General features: G+C 43.5%; 1 protein-coding gene across 3 annotated transcripts in view; it reads right to left on the bottom strand.

Annotated features, from left to right (window-relative positions):
- Positions 1-598: 598 nt before the first annotated feature.
- LOC106582062 (adhesion G protein-coupled receptor E5) overlaps positions 599-16,486 on the bottom strand; it is a 90,054-nt gene continuing 74,166 nt past the window's right edge. For all 3 annotated transcript variants that reach the window (XM_082967239.1, XM_082967234.1, XM_045709936.2), the window contains 12 exons: positions 15,821-15,931; positions 15,487-15,640; positions 15,278-15,397; positions 14,808-15,034; positions 13,480-13,665; positions 12,817-13,011; positions 11,237-11,358; positions 10,424-10,519; positions 9,254-9,412; positions 1,837-2,008; positions 1,641-1,742; positions 599-1,526 (listed from right to left, as the gene is read on the bottom strand). In XM_082967239.1, the coding sequence (XP_082823365.1) occupies positions 1,485-1,526; positions 1,641-1,742; positions 1,837-2,008; positions 9,254-9,412; positions 10,424-10,519; positions 11,237-11,358; positions 12,817-13,011; positions 13,480-13,665; positions 14,808-15,034; positions 15,278-15,397; positions 15,487-15,640; positions 15,821-15,931 (1,686 nt within the window). In that variant the 3' untranslated portion in view covers positions 599-1,484. The remainder of the gene's footprint in view (positions 1,527-1,640; positions 1,743-1,836; positions 2,009-9,253; positions 9,413-10,423; positions 10,520-11,236; positions 11,359-12,816; positions 13,012-13,479; positions 13,666-14,807; positions 15,035-15,277; positions 15,398-15,486; positions 15,641-15,820; positions 15,932-16,486) is intronic.

Genomic DNA, 16,486 nt, shown 5'->3' on the forward strand with positions numbered 1-16,486 from the left:
TATGCTAGTTCTGAACAGCACATGCTAATGCAAAAAACTTTTTTTTTATATAAATATGAACTTGATTGAACAAAACATGCATGTATTGTATAACATAATGTCCTAGGAGAGTCATCTGATGAAGATCATCAAAGGTTAGTGCTGCATTTAGCTGTGGTTTGGGTTTTTGTCACATATATGCTTGCTTTGAAAATGGCTGTGTGATTATTTTTGGCCGGGTACTCTGCTGACATAATCTAATGTTTTGCTTTCGTTGTAAAGCCTTTTTGAAATCGGACAGTGTGGTTAGATTAACGAGAGTCTTGTCTTTAAATAGCTGTAAAATAGTCATATGTTTGAGAAATTGAAGTAATAGGATTTTTAAGGTTTTGAAAATCGCGCCACAGGCTGCAAGTGGCTGTTACGTAGGTGGACCATAGAGGTTAAAGCATTTGTAAGGTTTTTGTATTTCGCACCACAGAAAACCACTGGCTGTTGAATAGAGTGGGACGCTGACGTCCCACCTAGCGCAGACAGGTTAACAATTTATAAACTATTTACAATTAAATTTGTAAACATTTATAAGAATGTGTAAATATTACCAGCCTTCCAATCCGTAAAAATGTACAACATTTATAATAATTTATAAACATGTATATTCATTTATAAAGGCTTATTCTTAAAAGTGATTAATAAAGTGTTAAAGACACCTTTACAGTATAACAGTCCATTAGGTCACAACTAACACATTTCTTCACATAATGGTTTTCTAAATCCCTCTGGATTTATTTGTGTAGAAATTCACCCCATCTTGTGCTCTTGGTAATAAATATTACTATAAATCTATCACATTCATGTAAAGGAAGAAAGCTTATGTTGTTCATGTTTATGGTTTCATCGAAGTGGTGTAAAATAGTACCTTTCTTTTGTGGTTGTGATAATTACATAAAGAGGATATTCATTTCTATTGGATGACATAAATATCATAACTTTGATTGGATGACAAAGATGATATGGATTCCTATTGGATGACATGAAGATCATATAACTTCTGATTGGATGACATAAAGATCATATGGATTCCTATTGGACGACATAATGATGATATGGATTCCTATTGGATGACATGAAGATCATATAACTTGTGATTGGATAACCTAATGCTTGATAAGACATTGCTTAACATCAAGTTTGATATGAAGTGTCTAATCAGGGATGGAACTGAAGGATTTTGGTCACTGGCCAACCTGGCTAGTGGACTACATATTTTACTATCCGGCGGGCTAGTTTGACACATTTTCTACTAACCTGGCCTGAACAGTACTATCCTCGGTCTGAGTGTTTCTGGGTTGTCACTATCTGGCCAAGATGCTATATCAGAAACGCAAATATTTGTTTTCATAAATGTTTACGATATCGAACATTTTGACTTCACAGTTTGGCCATGTAGTGGGAACCTTTGTTATGGGAGGAGTAAAGAGGTGCATTATGGGGGTTTGGTGACGTCATTTCTGCGACTCCGATGTGTTCTCTGCGCTCCTTGACCCCTAGGACAGAAAAAGGTCAAAGGACAGAGGTTAACTTAATGAAAGTGGTTTTGTGTGTGTGTGTGTGTGTGTGTGTGTGTGTGTGTGTGTGTGTGTGTGTGTGTGTGTGTGTACCTGGGATTGGCTGGAGGAAGGGTTGGTAGTGCTGCCCTCTGAGTATCTCTTCTTCTGTGGTGTGCAGATACAGGACAGCAGCTTGCAATACTCCTCTCTCACCTGATGGGGGCAGCAGAGCACAGTGTCACACACACACACACACACACACACACAACACACACACACACACACCCCATACCAATCCATACCATACCGTTTTGTTCAGTAGGCAGTGCATGATGAACAGCAGTGCTCCCTGTAGAGAGTTGAGGATAGTGAAGAGATATGTCATGACCACTGTCCCCTCCTCTTGGAACTGGAACACTCCAAATATCCACATAGTACCCAACACACACAGCTGGGCCACTGCTGTCACTGTGAACACCCTGGAGAGAGAGAGGGAGGAGGAAGGAGGAGGAGGGTGGAGGAAGAAGGGAGGACGGGAAGGAGGAGGGAGGGGTGAGGGAGGAAGAAGGAGGGAGGAAGGAGGGGGAGGAGGGAGGGAGGAGGAGGGAGGAGGAGGGAGGAGGGAAGTGGGGAGGAGGGAGGATGAGGGAGGAAGGAAGGAGGGAGGGAGGAAGAGGGTGGAGGGAGGAGAATGAGGTGAAGGAAGGAGAGGGGTGGAGAGAGGAGAAGGAAGGAGGGTAGAGGCAGAAGGAGGTGGGAGAACAGGGGGAGGGAGGGGGAGGACAAGGAGAGAGAGGGAGGAGGAGGGGGAAAGAAGGAGGAGGGAGGGGAAGGAAAGAGGAAGGAGGGGGAGGAGGAGGAAGAGAGGGAGGAGAAGTGGAGAGCTAAATAGTTGTTTTCTAACTCCATGTGGCTCACACTCAGAGGTGTCTCTCCTAAAGAGAGGGAATATTGTATTTCGTTAATAACATCTGCTCCCCATCATTATACAGCCCTGCTCACCATTGCTATTCAAACCTACTCCCCATCATTAAGAACACCTGCTCCCCATTGTTATGCACACCTACTCCCCATCGTTATTAGCATCTGCTCCCCATCGTTATGCACATCTGCTCCCCATCGTTATTAGCAACTGCTCCCCATTGTTATGCAAATCTGCTCCCCATCATTATGCACATCTGCTCCCCATCGTTATTAGCAACTGCTCCCCATCATTATGCAAACCTGCTCCCCATCGTTATGCACACTCACTCCCCATCATTAATAACACCTGCTTCCCATCTTTACCTGTTGGGGGAAGGGGGCAGTATTTACACGGCCGGATAAAAAACGTACCCGATTTAACCTGTTAGGGCTAGGGGGCAGTATTTACACGGCCGGATAAAAAACGTACCCGATTTAATCTGGTTACTACTCCTGCCCAGTAACTAGAATATGCATATAATTATTGGCTTTGGATAGAAAACACCCTAAAGTTTCTAAAACTGTTTGAATGGTGTCTGTGAGTATAACAGAACTCATATGGCAGGCAAAAACCTGAGAAGATTTCATGCAGGAAGTGGCCTGTCTGACAAGGTGGTGTTGTTCTTGCCTCTGTTTATTGAAGACTGAGGATCTTAGCTGTAACGTGACACTTCCTACGGCTCCCATAGGCTCTCAGAGCCCGGGAAAAAGCTGAACGATATCGAGGCAGCCTCTGGCTGAAACACATTATCGCCTTTGGCAAGTGGCCGATCAGAGGACAAAGGGCTTAGGCGCGTGCTCGAGTCGACCCCATGCTTTATTTTCTTTCGTCTGTTTACCTAATTGCAGATTCCCGGTCGGAATATTATCGCTTTTTTACGAGAAAAATGGCATAAAAATTGATTTTAAACAGCGGTTGAGATGCTTCGAAGTACGGTAATGAAATATTTAGAAATCCTTTGTCACGAAATGCGCCGTGCGCGTGACCCTTATTTACCATTTGGATAGTGTCTTGAACGCACGAACAAAACGCCGCCGTTGGAACATAACTATGGATTATTTGGGACCAAACCAACATTTGTTATTGAAGTAGAAGTCCTGGGAGTGCATTCTGACGAAGAACACCAAAGGTAATCAAACTTTTCTAATAGTAAATCGGAGTTTGGTGAAGGCTAAACTTGCTGGGTGTCTAAATAGCTAGCCCTGTGATGCCGGGCTATCTACTTAGAATATTGCAAAATGTGCTTTCACCGAAAAGCTATTTTAAAATCGGACATATCGAGTGCATAGAGGAGTTCTGTATCTATAATTCTTAAAATAATTGTTATGCTTTTTGTGAACGTTTATCGTGAGTAATTTAGTAAATTGTTAGTAAATTCACCGGAAGTTTGCGGGGGGTATGCTAGTTCTGAACATCACATGCTAATGTAAAAAGCTGGTTTTTGATATAAATATGAACTTGATTGAACAAAACATGCATGTATTGTATAACATAATGTCCTAGGGTTGTCATCTGATTAAGATCATCAAAGGTTAGTGCTGCATTTAGCTGTCTTCTGGGTTTTTGTGACATTATATGCTAACTTGAAAAATGGGTGTCTGATTATTTCTGGCTGGGTACTCTGCTGACATAATCTAATGGCTTGTTTTCGTTGTAAAGCCTTTTTGAAATCGGACAGTGTGGTTAGATTAACAAGAGTCTTATCTTTAAAATGCTGTAAAATAGTCATATGTTTGAGAAATTGAAGTAATAGCATTTCTAAGGTATTTGAATATCGCGCCACAGGATTACACTGGCTGTTACGTAGGTGGGACGATTTGGTGCACCTACCCTAGAGAGGTTAATCTGGTTATTACTACTGCCCAGAAACTAGAATATGCATATAATTATTGGCTTTGGATAGAAAACACCCTAAAGTTTCAAAAACTGTTTGAATGGTGTCTGTGAGTATAACAGAACTCTGGCTGGGTACTCTCCTAACATAATCTAATGTTTTGCTTTCGCTGTAAAGCCTTTTTGAAATCGGACAGTGTGGTTAGATTAACGAGAGTCTTGTCTTTAAAATGGTGTAAAATAGTCATATGTTTGAGAAATTGAAGTAATAGCATTTCTAAGGTATTTGAATAACGCGCCACGGGATTCAACTGGCTGTTGAGTAGGTGGGACGATTTCGTCCCGCCGACCCTAGAGAGGTTAATGCACATCTGCTCCTGAACGTTATTAGCACCTGCTCCCCATCGTTATGCACACCTGCCCCCCATCGTTATGCACACCTGCACCCCATCATTATGCACCACTGCTTCCCATCGTTAAGCACACCTGTTCCCCATTGTTACGCACACCTGGACTTCATCATTACGCACACCTGCTCCCAATCATTATGCACACCTCCTCCACATCGTTATGCACACCTGCTCCCCATCTTTACACACACCTGTTCCCCATCGTTATTCACACCTGCCCCCCATCGGTAATAACACCTGTTCCCCATCGGTAATAACACCTGCTCCCCATCAGTAATAACACCTGCTCCCCATTGTTCGTAACATCTGCTCCCCACCATTATACACTCCTTCTCCCCATTGTTATTCACACCTACTCACCATCACTAATAAAACCTGAACCCCATCGTTATGCACATCTGCTCCCCATCGTTATTAGCACCTGCTCCCCATCTTTATGCATATCTGCTCCCCGTCTTTATGCACACCTACTCCCCATCATTAATAACTGCTCCCCATCTTTATGCACATCTGCTCCCTATCGCTATTAGCACCTCCTCCCCATTGTTATGCACACCTGCACCCCATCGTTATGCGCCACTGCTCCCCATCGTTATGCACACCTGCACCACATCATTATGCACACCTGCACCCCATCGTTAGGCACTACTACTCCCCATCGTTATGCACATGTAACAGTGTAGGTTCCGTCCCTCTCTTCGCCCCAACCCAGGCTCGAACCAGGGACCCTTGCACACATCAACAACTGACACCCACCGAAGCATCGTTACCCATCGCGCCACAAGAGCCACGGCCCTTGCGACGCAAGGGGAAACCCTACTTCAAGTCTCAGAGAGAGTGACGTTACCGATTGAAACGCTATTAGCGCGCACCACCGCTAACTAGCCATTTCACATCGGTTACACACACATACTCCCCATCGTTACGCACACCTGTTCCCCATCGTTATGCACACCTGCACCACATCGTTATGCACACCTGCACCCCATCGTTATGCACCACTACTCCCCATCGTTATGCAAACATGCTCCCCATCGTTACGCACACCTGTTCTCCATCATTATGCACACCTTCTCCCCATCATTATGTACACCTGGACTTCATCATTACGCACACCTGCTCCCCATCGTTACGCACACCTGTTCCCCGTCGTTATTCACACCTGCTCCCCATAATTTTTCATTCTCCTCCCCATCGTTATTCACAACTGCTCCCCATCGTTATGCACACCTGCTCCCCATCAGTAATAACACCTGCTCACCCATCGTTAATAACATCTGCTCCCCATCATTATGCAGCCCTGCTCCCCATTGATATTCACACCTACTCCCCATCATTAATAATACCTACTCCCCATCATTATGCACATCTGCTCCCCATCGTTATTAGCAACTGCTCCCAATCGTTATGCAAATCTGCTCCCCATCGTTATGCACATCTGCTCCCCATCAATATTAGCACCTACTCCCCATCGTTATGCAAATCTGCTCCCCATCGTTATGCACATCTTCTCCCCATCGTTATTAGCACCTGCTCCCCATCGTTATGCACACCTACTCCCCATTATTAATAACACAAATCTGCTCCCCATCTTTAGGCACATCTGCTCCCCATCGTTATTAGCACCTTCTTCCTGTCGTTATGCAAACCTGCTACTCATTGTTATGCACCCCTGCTCCCCATCGTTATGCACACCTGCTCCCCTTCGCTATGCACACCTGCACCCCATCATTATGCACCACTGCTCCCCATCATTATGCACCACTGCTCCCCATCATTATGCACCACTGCTCCCCATCGTTATGCACACATGCTCCCCATCGTTGTGCACACCTGTTCCCCATTGTTATTAGCACCTGCTCCCCATCATTATGCAAACCTGCACCCCATCGCTATGCACCACTGCTCCCCATCGTTATGTACACATACTCCCCATCATTATGCACACCTGCTCCCAATCGTTATGCACACCTTCTCCCCGTCGTTATGCACACCTGTTCCCCATCGTTACGCACACCTGTTCCCAGTCGTTATTCATACCTACTCCCCATCGTTATGCAAATCTGCTCCCCATCGTTATGCACATCTTCTCCCCATCGTTATTAGCACCTGCTCCCCATCGTTATGCACACCTACTCCCCATTATTAATAACACAAATCTGCTCCCCATCTTTAGGCACATCTGCTCCCCATCGTTATTAGCACCTTCTTCCTGTCGTTATGCAAACCTGCTACTCATTGTTATGCACCCCTGCTCCCCATCGTTATGCACACCTGCTCCCCTTCGCTATGCACACCTGCACCCCATCATTATGCACCACTGCTCCCCATCATTATGCACCACTGCTCCCCATCATTATGCACCACTGCTCCCCATCGTTATGCACACATGCTCCCCATCGTTGTGCACACCTGTTCCCCATTGTTATTAGCACCTGCTCCCCATCATTATGCAAACCTGCACCCCATCGCTATGCACCACTGCTCCCCATCGTTATGTACACATACTCCCCATCATTATGCACACCTGCTCCCAATCGTTATGCACACCTTCTCCCCGTCGTTATGCACACCTGTTCCCCATCGTTACGCACACCTGTTCCCAGTCGTTATTCATACCTGCTCCCCATCGTTATGCCCACTTGATCCCCATCGATACGCACACCTGGACTTCATCATTACCTTGATTTCTTCCCGTTTATTTAGCCCTCAGTAGCCTGTCTTCAGGCAGTATTGGTTTCATTCACGTTCGGTACGCTGCTCCTGTTGTGTTTTTCTGCTTGTTCTCATTATTAACTTCACTAGGGTAGGGGGCAGCATTCGGAATTTTGGATGAAAAGCGTGCCCAAATTAAACTGCCTGCTACTCGGGCCCAGAAGGTAGGATATGCATATTATTAGTAGATTTGGATAGAAAACACTCTGAAGTTTCTAAAACTGTTTGAATGATGTCTGTGAGTATAACAGAACTCATATGGCAGGCAAAAACCTGAGAAAAATCCAACCAGGAAGTGTGGAAATCTGAGGTTTTTCAAGTGATTGCCTATCCTGTATACAGTGTCTATCGGGTCATTTTGCACTTCCTAAGGCTTCCACTAGATGTCAACAGTCTTTAGAACGTTGTTTCATGCTTCTACTGTGAATGGGGAGAGAATAAGAGGTCCTGGAGTCAGATGACTGAGAAAATGACATGAGCTCAGTGGTGCGCACTCCCGTGAGAGTTAGCTGTGTTCCTTTTCTTTTTTGAAGACAAGGGACTTGTTTGACATGTTTCTACGAACTGTAATATAACGTTTGACATGTTTCTATGAACTGTAATATAACTTTTGTGACTTTTCCTCTGAACATACTGCACGAGCACAGTGGATTTGGATTACTCGGCCGAGCGCGCAAACAAAAAGGAGGTATTTGGACATATATATGGACTTTATCGAAACAAACACATTTTTTTTGGTGAACTGGGATTCCTGGGAGTGCATTCCAATGAAGATCATCAAAGGTAAGTGAATATTTATAATGTTATTTGTGACTTCTGTTGACTCCAAAATGGCGGGTATCTGTATGGCTCGTTTTGATGTCTGAGCGCTGTACTCAGATTATTGCAAAGTTTGCTTTTGCCATAAAGCCTTTTTGAAATCTGACACAGCGGTTGCATTAAGGAGGAGTGTATCTATAATTCTTTAAATAACTGTTGTATATTTTATCAACGTTTATGATAAGTATTTCTGTAAATTGATGTGCTCATTCACCAGAAGTTTTGGGAGGCAAAACATTTCTGAACATTACACGCCAATGTAAAATGGGGGTTTTGGATATAAATATGAACTTTATTGAGCAAAGCATACATGTATTGTGTAACATGAAGTCCTATGAGTGCCATCTGATGAAGATCATCAAAGGTTAGTAATTCATTTTAGCTGTATTTCTGGTTTTTGTGACGCCTCTCCTTGCTTGGAAAATGGCTCTGTGGTTTTTCTTGTCTAGGCACTGTCCTAACATAATCTAATGTTATGCTTTCGCCGTAAAGCCTTTTTGAAATTGTACACTGTGGTTGGATTAACGAGAAGTGTATTTTTAAAATGGTATATAATAGTTGTATGTTTGAGAAATTTGAATTATGAGATTTTTGTTGTTTTGAATTTGGCGCCCTTCTATTTCACTGGCTGTTGGCGAGTGTGTCCCGCAGGTGGGATGCTAGCGTCCCACATACCCCAGACAGGTTAAACTCTCCTTCTGTACCTGCTTCCTGAATCCTAGTGTATAGGTTACACTCTCTCTCTTTCTCCCACCCTCCATCATTAAACTCTCCTTCCAGACTCCGAGTGTATAGGTTACTCTCTCTCTCTCTCTCTCTCTCTCTCTCTCTCTCTCTCTCTCTCTCTCTCTCTCTCTCTCTCTCTCTGTCTCTCCATCCATCCATCCCTCCATCCATCCATCCGTCCATCCATCCATCCATCTCTCAGTTTCACGCTCACATTCCCTTCATTTCTCTCTCTCTCTCTCTCTCTCTCTCCTTACTTGATCTTGTGTAGGTTGGAGAGGTCAGGGTTGAGACTAGAGAACTTCTGGGCCAGCCTCCAGACAGTGATGATGAAGAAGAAAGCGTTGAGAATGATGATGGTGCACACTGGGCCGAAGAAACTCCAGATGAATCCTCTCTCCAGAGACAACCAACAGCTGACAGAGACACACAGAGAGGATAACATTAGATTTGGGTTATATACATGTTATATCTATGACTATTTACGTTGACCTCCCTCCTCCCGTTTACCCCTACCTACATTTACAAATGACCTCGACTAACCTGTAACCCCGCACATTGACTCAGTACTGGTACCCCCTGTATATAGCCTTGTTATTGTTATTTTATTGTGTTACGTTTTGTTTTAATATTTACTTTATTTAGTAAATATTTTCTTAACTCTATTTCTTGAACTGCATTGTTGGTTAAGGGCTCGTAAGTAAGCATTTCACGGTAAGGTCTACACCTGTTGTATTCGGAGCATGTGACAATTAAATATTGATTTGATTGTAATTCTAAATTAGGTTAAAAGAAGGGTCTTTCTCCAGAGACAACCAGCAGCTGACAAACAGAGAGGATAACATTGGAATAAGGTTTGATTAAAGCTAGAATTAGGTTATCTGGTGTTATTTACATGTTATATTTATGTTAGATAAAACCTCTCTCCCGAGAATCAACCAGCAGCTGACACACACACACTGATGTCTTAAAGGGACAGTTCACCCAAATTACAAAATGACACATTAATGTCCTTACACTGTAAGAAGTATATGGACAACATGATGGGCAAAAAAATGCTAACATTTGTCTTAAATGGGATTTATGCCACAAACGCTGAAGCATTAGCATGTGGAAACAGTGCCAAGAAACTAAACCAAACTGATTACTGTTATATCTTGTCCATAGACTGCTTACAGGGTAAAGACACAAATATGTACATTTGTACTTTGGTTGAATTATCCCTTGCTTTGCTCTCAGGCTCTCTCTCTCACTCACTCACTCACTCACTCACTCACTCACTCACTCACTCACTCACTCACTCACTCACTCACTCACTCACTCACTCACACACACACACACACACACACACACACACACACACACACACACACACACACACACACACACACACACACACACACACACAGTTAGAGACTCAGACTCACTGTTGTGTGGTACCATATCCATCTGGGTAGGTGATAGCAGAGATGATGACTATAGCCAGTGGCAGTCCATATCCCACAGCATACAGGTACAGAGGTCTACAGTAAGAAGAAGAATCACAGAGATTCATAAAATACAGGTATAGAGGTTTACAGTAAGAAGATGAATCACAGAGATTCATAAAATACAGGTACAGAGGTCTACAGTAAGAAGAAGAATCACAGAGATTCATAAAATACAGGTACAGAGGTCTACAGTAAGAAGATGAATCACAGAGATTCATAAAATACAGGTACAGAGGTTTACAGTAAGAAGAAGAATCACAGAGATTCATAAAATACAGGTACAGAGGTCTACAGTAAGAAGAAGAATCACAGAGATTCATAAAATACAGGTACAGAGATCTACAGTAAGAAGAAGAATCACAGAGATTCATAAAATACAGGTACAGAAGTTTACGTTAATAATAATAATAATAATAACAATAATAACAGCATTATTTGTAATAATAACAGCAATAATAATAATAATAATTTATTTATTTGTATATCATATCACAGACAAAATGCAGCTCAAGCTCTTCATAAAATAGCAAAATAAAAAAACTAAGTTGTAAGAAATATATGTAATAAAATATAATATATAATAGATAAGAAATATAAAACACATGTATAATGAAATACATAAAATATACATTATACTGTATATATATATATATGAATATAAGATGAATGTGTAATGAAAATAGACAAATATATACTATAAAAATATAATAACACATATTTATTGATAAATATATAAAATAAAATAATAACCTTATGGTAGTGTTGAAGACCAGGACCACCATGCGGTAGAGCTGAACCCCCTCTAACAACATCCAACTGAAGGATCCTAGGAAGAACAGGTGGAGGAGACCTGCTACAACCCTACATCCATCCTGAGAGAGGAGAGGAGAGGAGAGGAGAGGAGAGGAGAGGAGAGGAGAGGAGAGGAGAGGAGAGGAGAGGAGAGGAGAGGAGAGGAGAGGAGAGGAGAGGAGAGGAGAGGAGAGGAGAGGAGAGGAGAGGAGAGGAGAGGAGGACAGGGGGAGGAGAGGGGCGAGAGGAGAGGAAGACAGGGGGAGGAGAGGAGAGGGGCGAGAGGAGAGGAAGACAGGGGGAGGAGAGGGGCAAGAGAGAAGGAAGGAGGAGAGGAGGAGAGGGGCAAGAGGGAGGAGAGGAGGAGATGGGAGGAGTGATGGCTAAAGTTAACACTGGCTACATTTGTAGTTGCTGTAAAGAAAACTGAACCATGGATTCCAGATTCTCCTGGCCAATAGACTTTCAGGGTGAGGAACCATTTAACATTATTAAGTTAGAAAACACTGAACTCATCCTTTAAATGTGTTTGTTCACCTTGCTCTTTGTCCATTAACCACCTTGTTCTTTGTTCGTTACCCACCTTGCTCTTTGTCCATTACCGACATTGCTCTTTGTCCGATACCCACCTTGTTCTTTGTCCGTTAACCACCTTGTTCTTTGTCCGTTACCCACCTTGTTCTTTGTCCGTTACCCACCTTGTTCTTTGTCCGTTACCCACATTGTTCTTTGTCCGTTACCCACCTTGTTCTTTGTCCATTACCCACCTTGTTCTTTGTCCGTTACCCACCTTGTTCTTTGTCCGTTACCCACCTTGCTCTTTGTCCGATACCCACCTTGTTCTTTGTCCGTTACCCACCTTGTTCTTTGTCCGTTACCCACCTTGTTCTTTGTTCGTTACCCACCTTGCTCTTTGTCCATTACCGACATTGCTCTTTGTCCGATACCCACCTTGTTCTTTGTCCGTTAACCACCTTGTTCTTTGTCCGTTACCCACCTTGTTCTTTGTCCGTTACCCACCTTGTTCTTTGTCCGTTACCCACATTGTTCTTTGTCCGTTACCCACCTTGTTCTTTGTCCATTACCCACCTTGTTCTTTGTCCGTTACCCACCTTGTTCTTTGTCCGTTACCCACCTTGCTCTTTGTCCGATACCCACCTTGTTCTTTGTCCGTTACCCACCTTGTTCTTTGTCCGTTACCCACCTTGCTCTTTGTCCGTTACCCACCTTGCTCTTTGTCCGTTACCCACCTTGTTCTTTGTCCGTTACCCACATTGTTCTTTGTCCGTTACCCACATTGTTCTTTGTCCGTTACCCACCTTGTTCTTTGTCCGTTACCCACCTTGTTCTTTGTCCGTTACCCACATTGTTCTTTGTCCGTTTACCCACCTTGTTCTTTGTCCGTTTACCCACCTTGATCTTTGTCCGTTACCCACCTTGATCTTTGTCCGTTACCCACTGTGTGTGTGAGGTGCTTGTGTGGAAGACACACACATACATCTCCCACACACACACAGTCCCCACATCCCTACACCCACCTTGCTCTGTGTGTGAGAGATACCGCTGAGGAAGACGAGGTCAGCGATGAAGAGGCAGACACAGAGGTGGAGGTGGATGGTGGTGCGTGTCCCCTGGATGGACCGACACATCCAGAAGGTCAGGATGCACAGCAACAGACACACCACAGACACCGACAGACCCAGCCACGTCAACAGACACAGCTCAAAGGTGTGCTGGAGGGAGGGAGGGAGGGAGGGAACAAATCAAATTTTGATAATTTCACCAATATCTATTGGGTGAAATGCCACAATGTGCCATCACAGCAGCAAGATGTGTGACCTGTTGCAACAAGAAAAGGGCAACCAGTGACGAACAAACACCATTGTAATTACAACCCATATTTATGTTTATTTAGTTTACCTTTTGTACTTTACTATTTGAACATCCTTATAACACTGTACTTAGACATAATATGAAATGTTTAACTTTTGTGTAATGTTTACTGTATATTTTTTATTGTTTATTTCACTTGTATTTATTATCTATCCATGCGAATAAAGCCTCAGTTGGATAACATGTGTCAACTTGCAACAACACAGCCTTTAACTCATGTGTGTGTGTGTGTGTGTGTGTGTGTGTGTGTGTGTGTGTGTGTGTGTGTGTGTGTGTGTGTGTGTGTGTGTGTGTGTGTGTGTGTGTACCTTTACAGGGTAGAGGGCCATGAGAACAGCAAAGCTGCTAAGGTGGGTACAGGAACACACGGTGTGTGTAGCGTTAGACGTGACTTTGGTACAGCCACTCCTTGACCACGCCCCTCCCTCTTCATGGACACGCCCCTCCGACCAGAACACACAGGTATAGTTCATTTCTGATGACTCCACCCTCACCTGGGGTGGGAAAGAGAGAGAGAGAGAGAAAAAGAGGAGAGCGTTAGACAGGAGGATGAAACATTGGCTAAGTACTTCTTAGACAACTGTTTCTTGATTTCAGGAGGCAGCAAGAGCAAAACAACATTTTTATCTGTTAGGACATCGTCTGTGATCAGGTCCAACCTTTTTAGGCGAGTAAAGTACATGTGGGATATAAAATGTCATGACAGGCCTGATGGAAACAGAACATTCGTTGGTAAACTTTCCAACTGTTGACCAAACTAATTACAAGGAAATGCTTTTATACACAAATATTGATATAATAACCATCATATCAAAGTAAACTTGGAGTCACGCGACGGCGTGTTGTGTGGTCCTTTGAGAGGAACTAAACACTGCGTTTTACAGTAAAAACCTCATACCAACGGTCAAGCATGGTGGTGGTATTTTGATGGTTTGCTGCCTCAGGACCTGGACGACTTGCCTTAATAGAAGGAACCATGAATTCTGCTCTGTATCAGAGAAATCCACAGGAGAATGTCAGGCCATCTGTCTGTGAGCTGAAGCTGAAGTGCAGCTGGGTCATGCAGCAAGACAATGATTCAAATCACACAATTAAATCTACATGAAAATGGCTAAAAAGCAACAAATTTGAAGTTTTGGAATGGCCTAGTCAATGTCCAGTCCTAATCCCAATTGAGATGTTGTGGCAGGACTTGAAAAGAGAAGTTAATGCTTGAAAACCCACAAATGTCACTGAGTTAAAGCAATTCTGCAGGTAAGAGTGGTCCAGAGTTCCTCCACAGCGATGTGAGAGACCGATCAACAACTACAGGAAGCATTTGGTTGCAGTCATTGCAGCTAAATGTGGCACAACCAGTTATTGAGTGTAAGGGGCAATTACTTTTTCACACAGGGAATTGAGTGATATCTAATATTTGGTTTTGGTTGAAGATCTGATAACATTCAGTATAAAAAATACGCAAAAGTAGACAAAATTAAAAATGGGGCCAATACTTTTTCACAGCACTGTATAATCTAGCTAGTAATTGAAAATGTATATGAAACCAGTCCTGGCTGTAGATGTACGATTAATATATGCTATAATAATTACATACATCATATCTAACGTCAGCTATTATAATATTATTAAATGATACCTGGAGATGTTTGAAGGTGAGGATGACAGGCTGGGTGAGGTGGTCTGTTGCTGGGTTACTGACGAGAGCTGTTACCACCTTGGAACTGATCTGGTAGCTAGGCTTTGATGCTGTGGCGGTTCCTGTGTCTGTGTCTGTGTCTGTGTCTGTGTCAGTGAGGTACTGGAAGGAGTTGTTGACAGATCTCTCCACTGTCTTGTAACACACCAACCCAGCCAGAGCGAAACCTGGGAAGCACAGAAAGAAACAAGTCACTAGAATTTCTTGTAACTTCCCAAAATTCCCAGGTTTTCAGGTTTCCTGGTTGGTAGATTCCTGGAATAAAGAGGGAATGAACATGAAATCCGGAATCCAGCATTTCTGGGCAACATGGGACGTTTTGGAAAGTTAATGGTACTAAATGTTAGAGTACTTAGTTATAGAGATGATGGTGATGATGATGATGATGCTGATGATGAAGAGTAGCCTACCTGGGTATGTCCCATTGCCGGTTGCTGTCTCCCAGCTGGTGTCCAGTCGAGCGTTGTCATTGGCCAGGCTGATTGGCCCAGTGGGCGGAGTCTGTCCCCTCCTCACTGCAAGCTCAGTCGCTATGTACAAGGACAAGGAGTAAGAAAAAGGAGAATGTGTGTGTGTGTGTGTGTGTGTGTGTGTGTATGTGTGTGTGTGTGTGTGTTACCTGTGTGGTCTGTCTCCATGGTGGTGTGGTTGTCTCTCAGCTGTGGCCCGATGAACCTCATGGCGTCTTCCACGGTGCCTAGCAACTCACTCACCTCCCGGCTGTTATTTAGGATACCTTGAGACAGGAAGCTATCCATCTCTGTATAGACATTCTACACACAGGAAGTAGAAACAGGAAACAGGTATTGTGTGTGTGTGTGTGTGTGTGTGTGTGTGTGTGTGTGTGTGTGTGTGTGTGTGTGTGTGTGTGTGTGTGTGTGTGTGTGTGTGTGTGTGTGTGTGTGTGTGTGTGTGTGTGTGTGTGTATGTGTGTGTGTGTGTATGTGTTTAACCTTCAGTAGGATCTCTCCAGTCAGTCTCCCTCCGGCTGCGTCCCCAGAGTTACTTAACGCCAGACAGCTGTTCCTCATCAGAGACAGGAGACCAGCTAAACCTGGGACAGTCTGAGAGGAGAATTTAATTGACTTATTGTGGGTAAAAACGTATATTTTAAGACATATATTGTTTTCCCAGAAGATAGCACTTAAAAGTATTAATTAAAACACTTCTTTCCAAAGTGGTCCTTGAGAGAGAGAGAGAGAGAGAGAGAGAGAGAGAGAGAGAGAGAACGGGCCTCCCCATTCAAGTTAATGATGCCATAATGGAGATTCTATGGGTCTACGGGCCTCCCCATTCAAACATGGTTCAACTAAAGATCTAGAATAAGTAGAACGGGCCTCCCCATTCAAAGATGGTTCAACTAAAGATCTAGAATAAGTAGAACGGGCCTCCCCATTCAAAGATGGTTCAACTAAAGATCTAGAATAAGTAGAACGGGCCTCCCCATTCAAAGATGGTTCAACTAAAGATCTAGAATAAGTAGAACGGGCCTCCCCATTCAAACATGGTTCAACTAAAGATCTAGAATAAGTAGAACGGGCCTCCCCATTCAAAGATGGTTCAGTTACAGAACTAGAATAAGTGGAATGGGCCTCCACATTCAAGTCAATGATGCCATA

The sequence above is a fragment of the Salmo salar genome, chromosome 02 (assembly GCF_965601325.2).
Source record: "Salmo salar chromosome 02, fSalSal1, whole genome shotgun sequence".
NCBI classification, from domain to species: Eukaryota; Metazoa; Chordata; class Actinopteri; order Salmoniformes; family Salmonidae; genus Salmo; species Salmo salar.